Below are 23,718 nucleotides of genomic sequence, written 5' to 3'. Positions count from 1 at the left end.
CTGCTGGTATTTTACGTTTACTTTCAAAAAACAGTCCTCTGATGACAAGGATAGATGGAGGAAATTAAGGATTTATAGACCCTGACTATGCTGGCACCACAAAGTGAACACAGATACTAAAAGATAAAAAAAGCCTATTAATTTTTGGTGTGTTTTAGCAATGGCAGCTTAGAAGCAGAATTATTTTACAGTGTTGCCATCCACTGCTGCTAACAAATAAATTCAGTAAGCCAGTATTTCATCACAGTTTACCTTTCATTGTATTCACCATCTCAACAGCATCGCTTGCATTTTATGTAGAATTCATTTGAAAAAGTCTCTTGCAAGTTCTTCCTTGCTAGACGCAGCCAAAAATTTCCTTGTAGTCGACATGACCTGTGGAGAGAATGAAGCTGGTGTTGTGTCCGCCCCCTCTTCCCTCCTGCTCTATGTTAAGATTTTAAAACATTTTATGGATCCTGTTACCTTCAGGTAATCTAACTTGCTGCTTCATGAAGAGCATCTGCAGTGATTCTCCCATATAGCTGGGTATAAAACATTTGTTAACCTTAAGGATATAGTATAACAGCCACCTCGTAGTGCCATTCACAGTGATATAAATAAACTGCCATTCTCTGGCCAGAGGAAACAAAAACCAGTCAAAATGATTGCTTAATCATTTAACCTGTTTGCATACCATTTTGCCTTGGGTCAGAAACAACTGTGTCACCTTCACTTAAGGCTGATATATCTTTACCTGTGTGTATTTGGAGTCTCTGATCTAACTTACCAGACTCCTCCGTTGCACAGTAGGATCCAAGCAGCCCTCCCAGCATGTGTGGTTCAAGATAATGCTACATTCCAACAAATCATAACTTGTCACAGTTTGCTTCAGTCCATGTGCAGGCAGAGCCTTGATGTTATTGTGGCCTATGAGCTATATATGCTGCTTAGAGATCAAAAGGATGCAGGGACTGCTGCTGAGACAAAAAATGGCTGGTGAGAAGGGATGAAAGAAGACAGTGAACCGATAAATGACCCGGAGAAGAGGAGTCCTTATTTACTCTTTTCATACTAGAAGAGTCAGCCCCCCCCCAAGCAATGTTGCCAGGTAGTAAGTTTAAAAACAAAATGAAAAGAAACAAATTTCACATAACGTGATTAAAGTAGGGAACTTGCTGTTACATAGTACTGTGGAGTCCATGACTAAAACCAACACAATAGAAAAAGAAGTTCATGCAGATGGGTCCATTGGTAGGCTTTAAATCAGACAGTGTCTTGCTCGCACTGTTCTCACCTGCTTATTCTGGGAGCTAGGGGAGAGCCCTGTGCTTCTGATGTTCTTTCATGACTGTTGCTGCTGGCAGCCAGTTACTGGATTAAATGGCCCATCCTCTGACCCAGATGACAGGTTTGTGTGCTTTGGTTTGGGTTTGTTTTCCCTTTAACTCCTTGGCTAGCAGTCAGTCTGTCTTCCCCCTGGATGCCCGCTAAGTCATGTCTTAAAAAAGTAAAATATTCCCCTGAGACATTCTCCACACAAGCAAATGCTGCATGTGTCAGGAGGCTGTTCATTAATGAACTCTTGGAATTGACCTTGATGAATGCATAGGTGAGCTGAAGGGATTCAAGAGAGACAACAATCTGGCAGGAATGTTGTAGATGTGGCTGTGCTGCCCTGGGGAGGGGGGAGGACAGGGCAGTGGTTCTCAGCCTGTTTGAATTGAAGACTCACCTAAATATATTTTGGGGTGGAAAAATAAAAATAAAAAACGAATGAAAGCTTTGAACATTTTCTTCATGTGCATGGGGAGGGTGTCTCATTCATCCACATCTCATCTGTTTATGTAGATGAATGAGACCTTTCTAGTAAGTCGTTTGTGGTGCTTTGTTAGGCTGTATTGTGGCATTTGTTACATAACATTGACTTCTGGGGGAGCTCATTTCTTCCACAGTGTGAAGGGGGACAAAAAGTATCCGGTGGCCCACCTTTTGCAGTGTAAATGGGGTGGTGGCAGGTACATACATGTGTCAGTGTCACGTAAGCACTGACAGTGTTTGGACACTGTCTCTTAACCTTTCAGTCTGTGCTTCCCCGAGCTCACCTGCAGGACTGAATGCAGCGTTGTAGTTTTCTTGCTGTTCACAAAACACATTAATTGCAATCTTGTTAAGAGTTTCTTCAAACCCCTACTGAACTGGAAGAGGTAAGTTATGTGACTGCTTTCTCTGTTACCTCCTTTATGGATAGAGCAGGAAACAACTCAGTTCTGAAGGAGTTTTGGTTTAAGCAGACTTCTGCCAGATGCTAGTCTCAGAAACAACTGATGAGAGGTATCCCACCCCGCAGCACTCTCATCCAGGACTTGCACTTGTCTGGAGCAAAACCAAGCTTTGATGAGCAGTCAAGATCTGAGATCGACAGCAGCATGTCAGTCCATCTTCTTTTTTCTTGTTTACACGTTTCAGACCCTGACGCTGCCCAGTATCTCTTGGGCTGGCCTGAAATAACCTCACTGGGTACTAATGAACACAATAAATTCTACTTATAGTGGGAACAGCCACACTGATTTTTGACCATGCACACACTAAAAGCTGTAAGTGTTTTTCTCCAGCTGCATTCCCTTCTTTCTCCACAGGCTGCTTGCTCAAGGACATATTTTTGAAGGGCTGAAAATTGAACAGTTTGGTTTTTGAACTCCCTTCCTCCAGTTTGTCAACTCTGCTCCCCTGGTAACGGTGAGGGAAAGGTCAAACAGTCAGCAGCATGGAGCTCTCAAAGCTTCCTGAGGCAAGGGACTTGTTATTTTAAAAATGAGAACATTAAACTGATAGGTGAGACTTGTAGAGTAAGAGGAGTAATATTCGCATAGCCAGAAGTGTCTTCTTCCAGTATTGGTTCATTTGGCTTTAGGGTATTTTTCATAGTCAGTGCTGATAACACATTAAGTTCTCATTGCAGCAGATTGGTTTAATACAATCAGGTTTACACTTGACCATATCAAAGTGTGCTTATAAGAACTGTTTTGAACATGTAGTCTACCATTTTCAGTCTGAAATAGTAAGTGCTTAGAAAGGACATATGAAATTGCGTTGTAGAGCCCAGCCTTTCTCTGCCGGACTAGTGTGAGCTCCTGACAGAGGTTGTCCTTCAGTTGCAGTGTTCTGCTCCACAAAATTTTGGTTTTACTGTACAAATCTTGCTCCCTGGAGCAATGGGTTTGCTGTATGACATAATCGAGTTCAACAGATGTCTATTTCTCATACAAGGTTCTGCAGACTGGGACTCTCCTGGTATCTCATGGTAGCTGTTTCCTATCTGTTCCACTGGTAAGAAACTGTCCTGGGTTCAGCAGTAGCAGTCATTTTTCTCCTTTGTAGTAGCTGGTGCAGTGCTGTGGTTTTGACTTTAAGCTTGGAAACAGTGCTGATAACACCGGCGTTTTTAGTTGCTGCTCAGTAATGTTTACTCTGAACAAGGACTTTCTGAGTCTCATGCTCTGCCATGGAGGAGGGGAAGCCGGGATGAAGAAGAGACAGGACACCTGATCCAAACTAGCCAAAGGGGTATTCCATACCGCAGCATGTCATGGCCAGTGTATAAACTGTGGGGACTTACTCGGAAGGACTAGATCGCTGCTTGGGTCAGGCTGGGTATCAGTCGGCGGGTGGTGAGCGGTTGTATTCTCTTCCCTTGTTATTTCCCTTATCATTATTATTATTGATGGCAGCAGCAGTGGTTTGTGTTATACCTTAGTTACTGGACTGTTCTTATCTCAACCCATGAGAGCTACATTTTTTCAATTCTCCTCCCCATCCCTCCGGGAGCAGGGGGAGAAAGGCAAGGGGAGAGTGAGCCAGCGGCTGTGTGGTTTTGGGTTGCTGGTTGGACTTAAACCACAACAGGTCTTCACGGCACCCAATGTGGGGCACGAAGGATTGAGGTAACGACAGATCTGACCAGAGTGTGTCTGATCATATCTGTGATAAGCATTCACTGTTTCAGATTAATAGTCACTTGTCACAATGCTGATTTATTGGCTCTCCAAGTTGTTGCTCTTGATCTCACAGTTTCAGCATTTTGTACCTTACTTACAGCCGGTATTTGCTAGTTTAGTGTTTATCAGCCGGGGGGCTTGGGCTGTTTCTTGTTTCGCTGTACTTTATGGTAATGACTTGTAATACAATCGAATCATTGATCATGAAACTGATCTGGCTTGTGTTCCCAGTGTGGTCATTACCTCTGTACTTTGGGAGGTATATAATGGAAGTGTTTAGCAACTGCACGTCTTTTTTTCCCTCCTTGGGTAGTCAACCAATGAAGCAGACATTCCCTTACATTCCCAGCCCACCCATCATACTATTTACAGCATCATTTGAGAGTTCTGAAGGTTTTGGATGGCCTTTGGGTACCCTGATTGTGATGGGGATCACCATGCTGGCACACATACAGAGTGTGTTTTACCCACAACCATTTCATCTGATCTCAAAAGTTCAGCAGAGTCAGGTTTGGGTCTTGTCTAGGGTTAGACAGCAATATAGGAGGACCACGAGATTTTCCCTGAGGCTGGACAGTCATGAGTGGCAGGGTGTGTGGGACAGTATCGGCAAGTATCTAGGTCAGTGGGCCCCTCCAGTGCTTTGGAACTTCACCACTGAACAAGTGCAAAATCCAGAAAAAATAGTAAAACATGTAAAATAGATGTGCTGTCATCCTGGTCATACCAGAGAGGGACAAATCACGGCAATGTGCTGGGGCTTGACCTATGTTTACAGATCCCTGTTCAACACTATCCAGTACCTTCAAAGGGAAAAAAATGTCTCTGGATCTGATGGCAAAGGAACAGACAGCACAGCTACTCCAACTCCAAATACAGCAGATACGCCAACCCTAGCAACAAGTACAGCAGCTACTCAGACTCTGACTACAACAGACAACACAGCTACTCCAACTTCAAGCACAGCAGCTACACCAACCCCAGTGACAAGTACAGCAGCTACTCAAACCCCAACAGCAACAGACAACGCAGCTGCTGGTGCTGCTCAACCCTGAAGCACAGCAGCTGAACCAACCCTGATAACAGATACTGCAGCCACTCCAACCACAGGGATAGTCACTGCAGCTAAACCAAAGGACCAATTTGTGCCAACACCAGCTGCCCCTGTAAGAAAGGGAAAAAGAAGAGGCACAAAGAGCAACCCGTACAGTGAAGAAAGATGAAGAACCAATGCACTTACTAGAGGGAACAGCATCTGAACAAGAGTTATTATTACATGGATCAGAGGAAGAGGAAGAAGAAGAGGTGACTTCTCGACTCTGGACCTCAACCAAACTATAGAATATGCGGAAAGATTTTACCTGTCAACCAGGGGAGCGCATCATCACCTGGTTGCTGTGATGTTGGGACAATGGGGTCAACGGTCATGAGTTCTGGAATACTTGTTGCACTACCAGGGAGAGGTGGATAAGCTCTTTGATATGAAGTGATTGAACTTTTGAGGATTTGGGAAAAATCTAACTTGTGTTTAGGCATGAGATTTTCTGATTTATGGCAAACTGTCTTTGCCTATTTCAACTAAATACTTCATTCAAATACAGGACTGGAATCGTGCATGGAGCCATGGTCAAAACAGTCCTTGAAAAACTGCAAAGTTCTCTGCCATTGATTCCTTAATAGGCTAAACATTTTTTAGGGAAAATGGTCTAAATAATGTAAAAAGTTCATGGTGGGTAGTGTGCAATATGACAGCTGTGAAATATTAAATGACAAAGATTTGATTCATAGCTCTATTTTTCTTGTCTCCTTTATGTTCAGAAGGAAACTTAGATTAATTTCACAGTGTTTACTTGGTAAATCTCTCACAGTCATACAAAAGAAAGACTACAGTGGCCCTGAACACATTTCTGTAATGCAAAAAATCAATTGTGTCCAAAATGTTTATTGATACTGACACTGCTTAACGACCAGATTGTTCCTTTGCGCTTCAGTCAATTTAAGGTTCCCAGCTTTTATTACACAATTCATCTTTAATGCCCCGGCTTGTTCCAGAAAACTCCTGCCTTTTTTGTTTGTTTGTTATAATGTACTTGCTTTTTCCCACTTTATTGGCCTTTTTTGTCTTTGAATAACACTGCAGAAGACTCTTGATGCCAGGTTTGTCAAGTGCTGTAAAATCTGTTGTACCATCACACAAAGATTCGAGCCTCTTCAGATTGTCAAGAGAGTTGAAAGGGGTGGCAACTGAACACTTAGCTGCTTCTACAAATCTCACTTCTCTTAATGATACTTTAGAAACCTGTAGAAGCCTCCTGCAGCCCCTTGTGCAATTGCATCTATGACAGCTTTCTGTTGTTTCAGCCTTAGGCTGATATTCTGTAACTGACAGTGAAAATCCTACATATCTTTTTCTAGATGGTTATGGCATTTGGTTATTTAATAATTTAATAATGTTTTAAATTATTTTGGAACTGGAACCAGTTTTAACCTGTTATTCAACAGCAAGGTATAACCTAGTGCTGAAGTGCTGCTTGAAGGGTGAAACAGACTCACTTTTTGCCCACACAGACTGTGAGAGGGAGACTCCATCTCTTCCCACTCCTGTCCTTTCCCCTCAGCCACCTGACTACCTCTGTAGTTTGATGTGATTGTGTGACAAATCTATTCCTCTATACCTGCTGCCCAAAGGAGAGGTGGCAGCTGGTCACCCTCTCTTTTTATGTCCGGACAGCCTTTCTTTTTCTTGATCCATAACCTTTTCCATGTTAACAAAAGTTGTCTTGGACATTCACCTGTGTTCTAGAGATTAATGGAGAATGTGTTGAATGCTGCAGAATGTGTTTTCCAGATCAGTTCCAGATCAGTTTTCCAATTTCACTATGTAGCAATAACATGTATGTACTGACACTATCTGCTGTGACACTTGATTCATGGGGATACAATAACTGAAAGTAAAGTAGCCAACCTGTCAGGGAAGTGATCATCATAATCCTTAGCCAGGCTGAAAACAACTCCCAAACCCTTAAAAGCACAAAATTAAATTGTTTCCGTATACTGTCGTTCCCAGCATTTTCAATATGCATTCAGCTAAATGCCCTAAAGCGATTTATTCACAAGAATTATACCCTGGAATCTGCCTGTACCTTGTATTCTGCGTTTTTACAGATATATCTCCCTCTGTAAATTTTAGTTTTGGGGACAGCAGGGTAACATGAATAAAAGCAGCAGAAGCATGAGTCTCTTGCTGCTTAGCACATCGTACTACCCTTTCTAGCTGGAGCTATGCAAAACACTAAAAAGAAAGAATAATGATTTGATATTCTAATTGAAAGAAAGAAAGAAAAGACAGAGCAAGCTGATCTAATTTAGAATAATATGGGTTACGTGAAATTAATCACACCTAACAAAACCATGGTGCAATAGCATCTTGGTAGGGTCACCAGTTGCAACAGTATTAAAGAATGTTTAAAACATACATGGGTTATAGCCCAAGAGCCTGATTATTTTTCACATAAGCCCCACATTGCCCGTGCCTGGCCATATTAAGGGGCCTGTAATTTATGCCTAATTGAATATTGTGTGCATTGTTTGTGCACTGCAAGTAGAGTGGTGTATAGGGTATTTCATAAACTGATTTTTTTCTCCTTTCTGAAATATTGTTACCATCTTTAATTAGAAAACTGCTGCAAACTTCTAGGGGATAAAACATATTTTGATGTAATAAAGCCTTCTGGAGTTTAGAGGGACTGATTCAGCTGCTCTTCAAATCACGGCAAAGTAGCAAGCACGCAGATCAAAAAGGATAGGATTAGCCATTTGCTGAGGTTTCTGGAAGTGGTGGTGTACACTGACTTTCACTGAGACTAGTGCTTGTTAAATCATCAGATGTTTTTTGAAAATCTAGTCCATGGGGTTCATAGAAGTGTGATTGTTTTAAGTACCTTCTCAGAGGAAGTGCAGGTTGATCACAGTAGGAAGAGTCTTAAATGAAAAAAAAAGCCTGAGTCTTAGTTCTAATTTCATCAAAAAGGACAAGAAATATTTTATCTCCCGGTCTGCAGCCTTTGTCTCACTCTGGATTTGCTCTGAAAGCTCTTTTGTGGAAGGGGATTGTAGGACCAAGAAATGCTAGCAAATTTTGATTTCTGTTGATTTCCTCTGGTTACTTCTGTCACAGTCTATCTTTCCAAGGTTTTTTATTCTATTCACCAGTTTTTTCCCAAGTAATTTCTCAGTGATGCTGTCTTGCATTTGAAGTGGTTATTTTTTTCCTTTGTAACTTGTAAAAGGATTATTAGAGCGTAGTAAATACTAGTCTTACAGAGGAAAACATCATCAAACAGAAGTGAATAGGGCTTCTTCTTTTTAACTGTTACTGTTAGCATTTGGTCTAACAGGAGTCAGGATTTTTAAGTGGTTTTGCAAGATGAGAGTAAAAGAGGAGTAATTCAATTGCTTTGCTCTGGAGTATGGAATATCAATCTTTAAAGCTTTAAAATGTCAGAACATGTATTAACTATTTTAAGAAAGGAAAAACTATTTCACAAGATGTAGCAGCTATATAGCATGAAACCCACTGTCCTAGGGCAAAAAATGGTCATTGCAATGACTTATGACAAGTGAACTGTGATTAACTCCTTCTGGGAGTAACAGAGTTGTTGCTTACTTGTGGATTGCCATGAGTAGCATGTTTCCTACAGTCCACTGTCAGTGTGGTGTGGCATTTGGTAACTACTCCCACTATCAGAGTACAAAAGGCAGAATAATCTGCCAATTATTGAGCCCTGCTGCAGATCTCAAGCTCTTTTGGTGACCTGGGTGTACGTACTGCAGCACGCCTTCCTGAAAGACAGAAGCTGGTGGATTGAGCCCATAAGTGAAAAGTAATGGAAATGTTATCTTGCATCTGAGGAGCCTTATCATCCATTGAGTCCTCTGTATCCAAAGTGGGACAGACTCTCTTCCCTTTCTGGAAAGTTTTGAATTATGGGGAGTAGAGTCTTGTTCCATACTCTTCCAGATGAAACAATGGCAACCTTTCTGTTTGTAGTAGGCTGTTGCCAAAGGATTTCCCTGGAGAGGGCAGATTTGTTGGAAGGGTTACTTACAGACGGCAATTTCCAGAATTTGTTTTCTGACATCCAGAACGAGGTGATTTCTTTAGGCTGAGCTCCAAGAACTGTGTTTAATATTGATTCCATCAGCTTGGCTGATACTTAACAGGAGCAGGGTGAAGTACAGAGAGAGAGAAAATATATGTATTAAGACAGAAATCTACCTTCTCTTCCATGTAATTCATCAGTCCGTCTTTGCAGCAGAAACCCTTTCATCAGGAATGGGCAAGGGAAGAACATTAAGTCAGCACACTCGCTGGAGCTGACAGAGGAGAAGTCTTAATTTTTCACTCTGTGCCTCTTCTGCAACGTCCAGTGCTTAGAATTCATGGTCGCAGCAGTGGCAAGAGAAATAATCAAACTGTGTAAGGAGGTTTGAGGGCCACCTTGACCTTCGTTTGGCTTTTTAAAATTACACCCCATAGCTCTTATTTGATTACCTGAGGTGACATAACAAGAAAGATTTGTTTCTCTGTATTTTTCAATTTCTGTGTCTGGCACTTGGCCACATGTATCTGGGGTAACGCAAGTAAAGTTTCCTCTCCAACTGTGTATGTGAATTTTTGAAGACTCAGACCTGCAGAAGAGTTTTGATGGACTTGAATTTCTTGCACAGCTCAAACAGGAGGGATGTAGGATTGGCATGAAAATGCAAAGATTTGAACTTGAAACAAGGTGGCTGATACCTCTTCCTAATGCAGTTACTTTGGAGTGGCCTGCAGCTTCCCACAGAGATAAGGAAAGATGGGTATGCCCTTCTTAAATAAAACAAAATCTGACAGATTTTTCTCTGAAGGTCCCTGATGTTATTAAATATTAAATGCTGAGCATCTGATTCTTATGGTACATATTTTGCTTCTAGATTTAAAAAAAAACATAATGAAGTCTTCTGGAAAATACGTTTTTTGGTTTTGTATGGAAGTGATAAGAGGAGGTCCTCAAAGCAAAATGGTAAGAGTAAATAATGAGGACTGATATAAACCAGTGTGATTTGAAGCAACAGGTAAGGTTTGTTGTGTGGATTTGGGTTTTTTTCCTCCACATCTCCAGCACCCAAAACTGAACTAATTTCTTTAGTGAAACAGGAACTTAAACATTTATTTCATGTGCAAATTTTGCTTTTATGTTCGTATTATTTGTATCAGGAGTCACTTCTAACTTAGTGAAGAAAAAACTTGAAACCAATAGTGGAAACTCTACTTTTTGTCAAAAGGAGTAGGATTTGTATTTGGCTGAAGATGATTTTAGCTCTGCTTTACTCATGGCAGTAAGCTGACTTTCCAGAAGTGGCCAGAGATGGTGTGCCATAGCCTCTTCTATGGTTGTATTCACCATTTCCCTTAAGCAAAGAAGGTATGATTTGAGCTTGATTTTCGTAATCTTGCTACAGAAGTTTCAACACACTGGTTGAAGGACTATAAATTTGACTGAGTAGATTTGGTGCTTGTATGTGTAGCACATACTGTACTGGTGTGGTGATAAATGGATGAGATACTTTGGTTCACAGAATCATTAGAGTTGGTAGGGACCTTTGGAAATCATCTAGTCCACCCCCCTGCCAAGGTAGGGCCACCTACAGCAGGATACACAAGAAGGCATCCTGGCAGGTTTTGAATGTCTCCAGAGAGCGAGACTCTACAACCTCCCTGGGCAGCCTGTTCCTGTGCTCTGCCACCCTAAAGGTAAAGAAGTTCTTCCTCATGTTGAGGTGAAACTTCTTGTGGTTTAGTTTATGGGCATTGCTCCTCATCCTGTTGCTGGGCACTACTGAAGTGAGTCTGGCAGCATCCTCTGTGCACTCGACTTTGAGATATTCATATCCATTAATGAGATACCCCCTCAGTCTGCTCTTTAGACTAAACAGGCCTAGCTCCCACAGTCTCTCCTCATAAGAAAGATGCTCCAAAGCCTCAATCATCCCTGTGGCCTGCCGCTGGACCCTTTCCAGTACCTCTTTGTCTGCCTTGTACTGAGGCACTCAGAACTGGACACAGTACTCCAGATGTTGTCTCACCAGGGCCAAGTAGAGGGGGAGGGTTGCCTCCCTCGACCTGCGGCCGCACTACTCCGGATGCAACCCCAGGATACTATTGGCCCTCCTGGCCGCAAGGGCTCGCTGCTGGCTCATAGTAAACTTACCATCTCCTTCTCAGCTGAACTGCTCTCTAGTAGGTCAGCCACCAACCCGTGCTGGTACTTGGGGTTCTTTCTCCCCAGGTGCAGTACCCTACACTAGCCCTTGTTGAACCTCATTAGGTTTCTCTGCCCAAATCTCCAGCCTATCATTGGCAAACTTGCTGAGGGTACGCTCTAGCCCTTCGTCCAGGTCATTGATAAACAAGCTGAAAAAGACCAGACCCAGTATTGGTCTTTGGGGAACACCACTGACCACAGGCCTCCAACTGGATTCTGCTTGGCTGATCACAGCCCTCTGAACTGTGTTGTTCAGCCAGTTCCTAATCCACCTCACTGTCCATTCATGTAACCTGCATTTCCTAAACTTACCTACGAGAATGTTATGGGTTAATTTACTAAGATATTGGCTGTTTCATAAGGGCTGTGTTTCTACTTTGTGCTTACTGAAGTCAAGGAAGAAATGGGGGGAAGTTTATAATATAAATTGCAGTTGATGTCAAGATGTCTTGCTCCTTTTCTGACACCCTTGAAAAATACGTTGAGAAACAGACAAGCAGCCTGGTGCATCTTCTTCCACACATTTCCTACTGAGCGTGCTAAGACCTTACTTACTCAAGTAGCTTGAAATTGGGCTGCATGGGGTATTTTTATTCTGTTTTAAATGCGATCTGCATGCACATTCACTGTGTTGCTGGTATTGGATATGTACTTGAAGGACACTTGACTTCCATCCTTTGCTCCTTGCCCCCTTCTTCTTCTTTCTGGAGCCACAGAAAAAAAGCAATTTTTTGTGCAGCTAGAATTGAGACCAGTAGGAAACCAGTTCCTTCTTTAAGCTACAATGGCTTTTAGCTTGGCCTGGAAGATGGAGGTTTCCCTTTTCCTTGTTCTATTCATGGAGGATAGATTAAGTTTTGATAGTTTCTTCTTTCTTTATTTCTTTGTTTTTAATGCTTTTGTTGCTTTAGGTGTCTGTAGCATCTTAAAACTTGAGTTGCAATTGGATCAGATATTCCTTTGACTGATTTGAGTTTATGGTTTATATCTGGGTAAGTTATAATTAATGATGAAATTAAGGGAAATAACCCCAGCTGTTACTGAATTGAATATATGATTCTGAACTTTAAGAATGTGAGAGAACTGTGAGAATGTGGACATGCAAAATTATCTCAAGGTCAGAAAATGAGTCAGTAAGAAGTTGGTTGGCAAGGGTGTTAGCATAAGATTTTTGGGAGAATAATTTACACCACAATTTCAAAGATGGCTGGGACTTGAGGATGAGTAACGTGTCCTGGGTTCAAATGGAGAGTGACTACTACATTAAGAATGGAATATGTACTTTTGGGAAGTTACAGCACCAGTGAAAGATGAAGATCTGTGGTAGCTTGTCCTGGGTTCAGCAGTAGCAGTCATGTTTCTCCTTCTTGGTAGCTGGTGCAGTGCAGTGTTTTGACTTTCGGCCTGGGAACAGAATTGATAGCGATGTTTTGGTTTGGCCAAGGACTTTGTGAGCCTCATGCTCTGCCAGGGAGGAGGGGAAGCCAGGAGGAAGCAGAGACAGGACACCTGACCCAAACTGACCAAAGAGGTATTCCATACCACAGCACGTCATGCCCAGGAGGTAACTGGGAGTGAGCTGGAAGGGCTGGGGACTGCAGGGTTGGAGGAGGTATCGGTCGGAGCTTGGTCGGGCTTGGGGGGCAAGTTATCGGTCGGCTGGTGCTGAGGTGTTGTATTCTCTTCCCTTGTTATTTCCTTTATCATTATTATTACTGGTGGTAGCAGTAGTGATTTGTGTTATACCTTAGTTACTAAACTGTTCTTATCTCAACCGGTGGGAGTTGCATTCTTTTCGATTCTCCTTTCTGTCCTTCCGGGAGCAGGGGGTGGAAGAGAAAGGGGGGGAAGTGAGCGAACGAATTACCTGACTGGGTTTAAACCACGACATAGCTGTACATAAATACAATAGGTACCTATACAGCTGTGAAAATGCAGACAAGAAACTGCATTTAATTTGAACAGTGTCATTAACATAATGTGTTAACTGGGTGTCGTGGTTTAAGCCCAGCCGGTATTTCAGTACCACACAGCAGTTCGCTCACTCCCCACCCTTCTTCCCCCTGCTCCTGGAGGGATGGGGAGGAGAACTGAAAGAATGTAACTCCCATGGGCTGAGATAAGAACAGTCCAGTAACTAAGGTATAACACAAATCACTACTGCTACCACCAATAATAATAATGCTAAGGGAAATAACAAGGGAAGAGAATACAAGTACTCACCACCCACTGACCAATACCCAGCCCGACCGAGCAGCGAACTAGCCCTTCCGGGTAACTCCCTCCAGTTTCTGCACTGGGCATGACGTGCTGTGGTATGGAATACCTCTTTGGCTAGTTTGGGTCAGGTGTCCTGTCTCTGCTTCCTCCCGGCTTCCCTTCCTCCGTGGCAGAGCAGGAGACTCAGAAAGTCCTTGGTCAGAGTAAACATTACTGAGCAACAACTAAAAACATTGGTGTTATCAGTGCTGTTCCCAGGCTGAAAGTCAAAACCACAGCACTGCACCAGCTACTAAGAAGGAGAAAAATGACTGCTACTGCTGAACCCAGGAAACTGGGAAAGAGGAAGACTTGGAGAACAGAAAGATGAAGATGATGATGCACCTCTTATGATATGCCTCTTAGAAGACTCATCACTTGGCAGAATGATGCATCAAGTGCCAAAGTGTATGGAGAGAGTGGTATTTAAATGAGCAGAAGGAATATATTTGTGACAGCAGAAAAGGTAAACTTTTGAACTGTTAATGCAAATACTTACATAAAACTGGAGAATAATCTGCCAAGATAAAACATAATAAATATCCCTGTAATTTGGCATATATGAAAATAGGTGATGGAAGACTTGGCCAAAAGTGAAATAGAAATAAGTGTCAGACTGATACAGGGCAAGCAAATGTGTCATTAGAAGTCTTGGTTTTGCAGATAGTGTGTACAATGGAAGAATGACTACTAAAAGCTGCATTTGATGAATAGCTTCAAAGGTGACTTGGCAGTTCAGCTGATAAAATACATCTAAGCATCTTAGTGTGTTGTTTTTTGCACAATAGCACTTTAATAGCAAAGCCTGGTACTAATAGCTTTTTTCTGAACTGCAACAGTAGCGCACCTTACTTTCTGACTATTGCAGGTACCTTTGCCTGCAAGATGGTACCATTTGTTCAATCCACTGCCGTTGTAACTGAGATTCTTACCATGACCTGTGTTGCTGTGGAAAGACACCAGGGAATTGTGCATTCACTGAAAATGAAGTGGCAGTACACCAATAAGAGCTTTCATGATGCTTGGTAAGATTTTAAGCACCTCCAGTAACCATGTGTGCGGAGAAATAATGTTCAGTGTAGCTGGTGTAGATGGCATGGCAGAACTGGAGGCACTGATATGACCAGTGAATCAGAGATAGACTTAACGGTAAGAAGTTTGGTAACACGTATGAAATGGCTCAAGGATAGTGCCTATATGTACAGATATGTGTAATAATTACTAGCCAAAACCCTGACGATAGACTTGGAATCTGAAGTCAAAAGATTGATTTAACCAAGACTCTGATAAACCTTTGGCAACTGTTGTGGTCCTTCCATTGTAACACAAAGAGAACATATGTAATCCTGCTCATGCTAATTAAGTTGCCTTTACACCTGAATACCAGTAAATGAAGGTAGATTGAGAGAAAGAAAACTGGAAAAAAGAAAACTGAAAAAAGAGCATGCTGTTACTTCTTGATGTGAATGATGACTGATGTATGCCTCCTATAAAGCTGTGCTTTATTTAAATTGTCTACTTTGCCTGACTTCTTAAAGATGATGCTGTTTAACTGTGTACCAAAACTTATGCTGCTTGTTGTACAAAGTATTAAAACTGTATTTGTTTACAGGCATAGTCTGGTTGCTGGGATTTATTGCTGGGTCAGCTACGTGGCTTGAGGTATGTTAGGTGAAATGGGAATTTACATTTGAAATGCGGTCCTTGCTGGATCTTTCTGTACGTTCAGCAATGAAACTGAAAAAATTCATAAGAAGTGAGTGGGTAAGAGAAATGGAGCTGTTGTTCTGTGTGCCAGCATGACAGGCTAAGGATTAGTACTTACATGCACTGGAAGGACTGCCAGCAGGGACTAGTTGCTTCGAAGAGCAGTAATTACATCTGTGAATTCCACTGGGGCTTCCTTTCAGTTCATAGGTGCACTGGCACACAGCAGTGTAGGGCTTAGATGACTGAGGATGATACAGTATTCTCCGAGATTTGGAAGAACTGTGCCTAGTTTGAAATGCCCATTATAGTGTAAGGAGTTAGCATACACTCTGGGTGGGGGTGGGAGGGAAAGGCTTGTCAGAATCTGCTCTCACCAGTCTGAATGTTAACAAATTTGTTTCATTTTTTTTAAGTGACTAATTTGTGAGGTTTCTGTGCACCCATCTATACCTGCAAAATATGCAGCCAAGGTCTCCTTTGACAGTCCACATTTAAAAAAAAAAAAAAAGGAAGTTTAGAGGAGGAGATCAGAGCATCTCCTGACCTCTCTGTGTCAACTCGGACCAATCAATATTTCATGTGGAAAAGCGTGTGGAAGAACTGTCACTTTGAAAAGTCTCGCTGTTTAATGCTGGTTGTTATATTAAGAGCAAGGAATATTTGAATGTGCTTGGTTTTTACACTTGGGGTGAATACTGCAGTAACTCATCTCTCTTAAACTTCTTACAGGTTAAATATGACTTTCTATATGAAAAGGTGTATGTTTGTTGCTTGGAAGAATGGGCCAGTCCAATTTATCAGAAGATACATACAACCTTTATTCTTGTTATATTTTTCCTTCTTCCACTGACGCTGATGCTCTTTTTGTCCACTAAAATTGGCTATGAACTCTGGATTAAGAAACGAATGGCAGATGCTTCAGTTCTTCAAATCATTCATGGCAGTGAAATGTCTAAGATACCAAGGTTCTGGTTATTTGGTTTTTTTGTGTTGTTTCCTTTTTTGTGTTGTTTCCTTTTTTGTGTTTTTGTTTTTTTTGTTGTTGTTGTTTTTATTTGGCTAGTTTTTGGGTTTTGTTTTTTTATTTGTTTTGTTCTGTTTTTTTCCTGGCAGCTCTTGAAAAGGGGTGCAAAAAAAAAAAAAAAAAGAGGGGTGTGGAAAATCTGTCTGTCTGCAAGCGTAGACCAGTTTTCCAAAGCTAGCTAGTTATTTAATGCTGAGGTACCCAATTCAAGGCAACCTTAATAGGCTGTTTTCAAAGTATAGTGTAGCCACACCTTGGATGTCAAGCTCTTTCAATACAATTCATACAGCGTGAAATGCTTTTTTTTAGAAGATAGGGCTCATGAGTTAGAACATGACTTGGGGAAAATGCTACTACATGGTCTCGAAATATTCTTTGGGAAGTTCCTTATATAATTCTGAGACTGTGAATACCTCTTTATGATCTTATTGTAACTTAAATTGGCATACGGGGTGTGGAGGGAAAATCAGAATTCAAAACCTACTTTTACAGTTGAACTTCATACAACTTCCAAAGAATTTTGAGTGTTCTCAAATGTTTGCATGAGATTATTCAAATGGTAATGCTCTGACAAGTTATGAAAATTAATGATTACCAACTTCAGTATTTAGCAGTAAGTACAGGTTGCACTTAATACTGCCTCAAGTTTTTCCTTTCCATTTGGCAAATTCATCTGTTGCCTGAATTGTTAATGGTTCTGCTCATTGAGGAGAGTATCACCTTATGTATCGACTGTAGGAAGAATACTGACAAGCAGCTTAAAGATCAATGGTTCCTTAGATATTTGCCCAATGAAGTGCCTAAGGAAGCTGACCACTGCGTATCAGAACTGATGGAGAGTATAACCTCACAGGAGTTAAGCGGTCATGTAATCATTGGGCAACTACTCACATAATTTCCATACAGCAGGGAGCAGACCCTGTAACTGCTACCAGTCAAGTGCTGCTTATTTAGCTCAAGCGAGAGATCCATCTTCGGATCTATAAAGGTACTTACATGAATTGTATATCCATTTGTGGATATACATGTATATATTCATGTATACTTTGAGTTTGTGAGATATTGCAGTGCAGGCAGGGGGTGTGTTTCTAGCTCTTGCACTTTGCCTACCAGCAAAGGTTGAATGTTGCAGTATAGTTTCATTTTGTGTCAAATTCTCTGTGTAATCATAGAATCATAAAATAGTTAGGGTTGGAAAGGACCTTAAGATCATCCAGTTCCAACACCTCTGGCATGGGTAGGGACACCTCACACTAAACCATGTCACCCAAAGTTTTGTCCAACCTGGCCTTGAACACCACCAGGCATGGAGCATTCACAACTTCCCTGGGCAACCCATTCCAGTGCCTCACCAACCTCACAGTAAAGAACTTCTTCCTTATATCCAATCTAAACTTCCCCTGTTTAAGCTTGAGCCTGTTATCCCTTGTCCCACCACTACAGTCCCTAATGAAGAGTCCCTCCCCAGCACCCTTATAGGCCCCCTTCAGACACTGAAAGGCTGCTATGAGGTCTCCATGCAGCCTTCTCTTCTCCAGGCTGAACAGCCCCAACTTCCTCAGCCTGTCTTCATACGGGAGGTGCTCCAGTCCCCTGATCATCCTCGTGGCCCTTCTCTGGACTTGTTCCAACAGTTCCATGTCCTTTTTATGTTGAGGACACCAGAACTGCACATAATACTCCAGGTGAGGTCTCACAGGAGCAGAGTAGAGGGGCAGGATCACCTCCTTCCACCTGCTGGTCATGCTCCTTTTGATGCAGCCCAGGATATGGTTGGCTTTCTGGGCTGCGAGCACACACTGCTGGCTCATGTTCATTTTGTCATCGACCAACACCCCCAAGTCCTTCTCCGCAGGGCTGCTCTGAATCTCTTCTCTGCCCAACCTGTAGCTGTGCCTGGGATTGCTCCAATCCAGGTGTAGGACCTTGCACTTGGCATGGTTAAACTTCATAAGGTTGGCATCAGCCCACCTCACAAGCATGTCGAGGTCCCTCTGGATGGCATTCCTTCCCTCCAGGGTATCAACCGAACCACACAGCTTGGTGTCATCAGCAAACTTGCTGAGGGCACACTCAATCCCACTGTCCATGTCCACTGACAAAGATGTTGAACAAGACCGGTCCCAACATGGATCCCTGAGGGACACCACTCGTTACTGGTCTCCAGCTGGACATTGAGCCACTGACCACAACTCTTTGTGTGCGGCCATCCAGCCAGTTCTTTATCTACTGAGTGGTCCATTGTCGTGGTTTAAACCCAGTCAGGCAATTTGTTCACTCACTCCCAGTGAGTGGTGCCGGGCTGACAACAATCAAGACCCCCCCCCTGCCGGGGCTCTCCCCTTCCCCACTCCCAGAGGAACGGGGAGGAGGATCGAAAGGGTGCAACTCCTACGGGTTGAGACAAGAACAGTCCAGCAACCAATGTACAACACAAATCACCACCGCTACCACCAACGACAACAATGATAAGAGAAAATAACAAGGGAAGAGAATACACCGGCCAAGAAATGAGTCCCACCCAGAAGCCCGTGTCCTTCCGGGTAACTCCCAGTTACCCCCCACCCCGGGCATGACATGCTGTGGTATGGAATACCTCCTTGGCTAGCCTGGGTCAGGCGCCCCGTCTCTGCTTCCTCACAGCTTCCCCTCCTCCCTGGCAGAGCATGAGCCTCACAAAGTCCTTGGTCAGGGTAAACATCACTTAGCAACAACCGAAAACATCGGTTTCACCAACATTGTTCCCAGGCTGGAAGTCAAAACACAGCACTGCACCAGCTACCACAAAGGAGAAACATGACTGCTACTGCTGAACCCAGGACATCCATCCATCAAATTGATGTCTCTCTAATTTAGAGACAAGGATGCCATGCAAGACAGTGTCAAACACTTTGCACAAGTCCAGGTAGAAGACATCAATTGCTCTGCCCTTGTCCATCAGTTCTGTAGCCCCATCATAGAAGGCCACCAAATTGGTCAGACAGGATTTCCCCTTAGTGAAGCCATGCTGGCTGTCACCAAGCACCTTGTTGATTTTCATGTGCCTTAGCATGCCTTCCAGGAGAATCTGCTCCAAGATTTTGCCAGGGATGGAGGTGAGACTGACTGGTCTGTAGTTCCCTGGGTCATCCATTTTCCCCTTCTTGAAAATGGGGGTTATATTTCCCTTTTTCCAGTCATTGGGAACTTCACCTGACTGCCATGATTTTTCAAGTATGAAGGACAGTGGCTTAGCAACTTCATTTGCCAGTTCCTTCAGGACCCGCGGATGGATCTCATCAGGTCCCATGGACTTGTGCATGTTCAGGTTCTTAAAATGGTCTCGAACCAGATCCTCTTCTACAGTGGGCCCAAGGTCTTCATTCTCACAATCCCTTTGTCTGTTTTCCAAGACTTTGGTGGTTTCGTCAGAGCTTTTGCCAGTGGAAACCAAGGCAAAGAAGTCATTCAGAACCTCAGCCTTCTCCAAATTCAGGGTAGCCAGTTCTCCCGATAGCTTCCAGAGGGGGCCTACGTTGTCCCTAGTCTGTCTTTTATTCGCTACGTACCTGTAGAATTCCTTCCTGTTATCCTTAACATCTCTAGCCAAGTTTATTTCTAACTGGGACTTAGCTTTCCTAATCTGGTCCCTAGCTTCCAGGACAACATCCCTGTATTCTTCCCAGGCCTCCTGTCCTTGCTTCCACCTTTTATAAGCCTCTTTTTTCCTTTGAATTTTCCTCCGCAGCTCCTTATCCATCCAAGGAGGTCTCCTGGCCCTCCTGCTGCACTTCCTTCTAGTTGGGATGCAACACTCCTGAGCCTGCAGTAGGTGATCCTTGAATATCATCCGACAGTCTTGGGCCCCCCTGCCCTCTAGGACTATATCCCATGGAATGGACAGTGGCTTAGCAACTTCATTTGTCAGTTCCTTCAGGACCCACAGATTGATTTCCTCAGGTCCCATGGACAGTGGGCCTCCGGTCTTCATAATCAGGTGCTATAGGTATTTTCAGTGCTCCCAGATCTAGGAAAGGACTCCTGTTTTTTGAGGTGTTAATGGAATTTCATGGGTTTGGTTTTGTTTTCATTTTTTTTAATTAATTTTTCTTGGGTTTTGTTTTGCCCCCATCTCTTACTATGGAAATTGCATGTGCTTGAATAGAGTGAAAATGCCTTGCAAGTTACGCTCATGTCACTGCTTGATGCTGCTGCCAAGTGTATTGCTTTCCCAAAAGAGCGAAATAAAAGGTATTAATTGATGTACTACATTTATATGATGCTGCATTTTTTTTGTTTCGGAGGGATCTGTGTACTTCTGAGCATTCTTCCAGGGTTTTGTTTACATCTGTAACCATCAGAACATATTTACAGATCTAACTTGGAGACACATGTAACTATCAGTCAGCTCTCAGTGACTCAGTATGGAATGTCTTGATGCAATTTCAGCAAGAAGAAGCAAGCAATTGTTATGATGGTGATGGTAGTGTTTCTCTTTGCACTCTGTTGGGCCCCTTTCCATGTGATTCACATGATGATAGAATACAGTGAGTACCTGCCATATGTCATGCAACAAAGCTTTTATTTTCTTTTTCTGTTTTTTTGGTTTTTTTTTAATAGTGGAACTACAGGTTGTGAAAGGCTGGTGCTGCTGGAGCACTCAGCTATAGAATACCTTTGACTAACAAAGTTTAATGTCATGCTTATAAAACCCAGATCTGTCTTGTAATAGAGATACATAGCCAACAACACAAGAAATACTCTCAAATCTGCAATGGACAGATCTGCAATGCTCATGGAAAAATGAGTACATTTAAAAAACCTATTATTATAGAATCATCGAATCATTTGGCTTGGAAAGGACACTTAACATAGTGTTTGGGAGATACCTTATATCAGAGAGAAACTTCTCGGCCACATCTCTTCTTCCCTGCTGTGTGAATTAAAACCAAACACACATACAAAACCCCTAACAAAGATGGGTTTGCAACAAGACAAAGAGATTAATCTTTGTGAACTTTATTGCAGGGTGAGTGGGAGGGAACCCAAGCTCTCTACCAGCTCTTTCAGAACGAAGAGAACGAAGGTTGTCATAGACTCTAAATTTGTACAGCACAAAATCCAGTCCTGAAAAGGAGACTTTTTAGGTCTTATAAGACTGAAGAAAAAGCAAGACTTGACTGTTAGGATGGCAAGCATATATGTAGATATTTTTCTTTGTATGTCAGTCGTGCCACCCTCATTTGCTGAAAGGTCAATAGCACTTGACTAGAAGCTACAAGTTATTTCCAATTTATAAAACCTCTTGAACAAGGAACTTTTTTCATTCAAAGTAAATTTTAATTTAACGTGTGAAGACTTCTATTTGCATCCACTGCCGTACTGCTTTGAGTGAAATTTATGAACTATTTATCTCTTCACCTGCCCTGTTTTTAATGAGGTAGACATATTGGAAATATAAATACTGGGCATCACAGTAATGCTAATGAATAATACCCAATGAATCCAGTTGAGCTTTTTCACTGGTCTTGACTAGATACTTAGCTTCAAAGTGCATATATATTGCTTCTTATCTTTGCTTTATGCTGTTTGCCCTATTCTCTGGGGTCTTAACACTGTTCATACCCCATACCCTGAATGGGTACTGAGATAGCAAGTGGGACTACACAGCAGTCTGTATGTAGGAGCAAGAGGAAGTTTGCAATAGGTGGTGTACTTGCCAAAGGCAGCATCTATTTTTTCATCTTCTGTCACAAATAAGGTTGTAGTAGATAAATCGCTAGTCCTGCAGCCAAGCAGCTAAACCAAATGATGCTTATGCCTAGGCAGAATCACAAGTGCAGAAGCTGTAACTATTAAAATTGTCCGGATTGTCCCATGTTAGGGTTGCCCACAACACTCCATGAACTGTTTGCTCTCATTTTCATTGCTGAGTTCAGGAATTATTTCAGATGCTGCAAGGCCTTTATCTTACTTGCTATATAAACCAGAGTTTGGTTATTAAGTATTGGGATTCAAGAAATTACGAGTCTTCTGTGATCTTGGTGATTAAAAAGTGAGAGATGTGACCAAGATGATGCATGTTTTTGCTTCCCTGAGTTGACCTGTGACAGGCCAGAGAAAGAAGCAGTGTGGTTAGTGATAAGACAAGGACTGGTTTTAAAGTACTTGTGCATTTTTATAAGGACATAAAGCTTGGAGCCGGAAGAACTACTTGAATAAATGAGGCCTATGCTTTGCAGACTGGAAGATTTCTATTTCTTGGCTACTGGGCAAGTTTTTTGGCTCATGAATTGCCTCTTTTGAATGTCTCTGTCCTTATTTACATGTGCACAAAGCAGGGTTAGGTGGCAGATTATGATTTTCTGTGCTGATAAAGCCCTACTGCTAACATTAAGACCCTCCAGCAAGGTCTTTTGTTGACTTTAAATGAGAGCTTCTAATGGCAGATCGGATATAATTAGGATAAACAGGCACTAATGCTGTTCTGTGCTTACAGCACATTTCCTTCTTCCTTTCCAGGTAATTTTGAAAAGGACTATGATGATGTGACAGTCAAAATGATCTTCGCAATTGTCCAGACTATAGGATTCTTCAATTCCATTTGCAACCCTCTGGTGTATGCTTTCATAAATGAAAATTTCAAGAAAATTTTTTTGTCTGCCATCTGCTTCTGCATCATCAAAGAAAGCGCATCACCAACCAGGCAACTTGGCAACTTGGGGACTACCATAAGGCGGCAGAAGGCAAGGGCTTCTCAGAGAAACCCCATAGACTCGGACAAGGTCAGGAGGGAGGCATTCAGCAATGGCAACATTGAAGTCAAGTTCTATGATCAGCCTGCTTCAAAAAGGAATTTGAAAAGGAACTTTGCCTTGTTCAGCTCAGAGATCAGTGTGCATTCTGCATTGGGAAATGGACAGTAGCATCACCAGGGTTTTGAGAATGGGAAAAGCATTCTTTTTATATGGTAACTTTCAATAAGCCATTAAAAATAGCTTTCTAATTTGCATTCTGAAATAAGGGTTGGAAAATATTTTGTGGGCTATTCTAATGTTGGGATAATGGTTGAGAAAATTATATATTATATAAAGATGAGGAGTAAAATGTTGGAAAATGATATTGCCATATTATTTCCAGGAAAAAAAAATAAAAATCCCACTTTTCTTCCTAAGCTAATATAGGGCTTGTTTGCCCTCTGCTTTAGGTAAATCAAACAACTACTGCTTGCTCAGTTTATTCTATGTCTGCATGCTGGCACACTGCTGGAGCACAAATAGGTAAATGCCAGAAGAGAAGAACTACAGAGAGAGCTTGGAAATCTGACATGGGTCTAATACTTCAAGATGTGCTCCCTGCAGCTCTGAGAACTGGGAAGCTTCAGCTGCAAGTTCAGGAAAAATGCAGACTGAGATGCAATTCTGTTTTGGAAAAAAAAGAAAAATATGGAAGAGCCAGCCAG

At 42.2% G+C, this 23,718-nt stretch overlaps 1 protein-coding gene across 1 annotated transcript; it reads left to right on the top strand.

Moving 5' to 3' along the window:
* Positions 1-370: 370 nt before the first annotated feature.
* QRFPR (pyroglutamylated RFamide peptide receptor) lies at positions 371-23,276 on the top strand. Its single transcript, XM_061445181.1, is given in 7 exon segments — positions 371-471; positions 14,383-14,547; positions 14,549-14,568; positions 15,156-15,205; positions 15,983-16,218; positions 20,706-20,803; positions 22,779-23,276. Coding segments are annotated over 7 exon segments (1,074 nt in total). The 3' UTR covers positions 23,183-23,276.
* Positions 23,277-23,718: the final 442 nt, after the last annotated feature.

This window comes from Pezoporus flaviventris, unplaced genomic scaffold (genome assembly GCF_033815535.1).
Source record: "Pezoporus flaviventris isolate CSIRO_AGI_PZ_B2104156 unplaced genomic scaffold, CSIRO_AGI_Pfla_v1 ptg000002l, whole genome shotgun sequence".
NCBI classification, from domain to species: Eukaryota; Metazoa; Chordata; class Aves; order Psittaciformes; family Psittacidae; genus Pezoporus; species Pezoporus flaviventris.
This window is presented reverse-complemented; position numbering and strand designations above follow the sequence as displayed.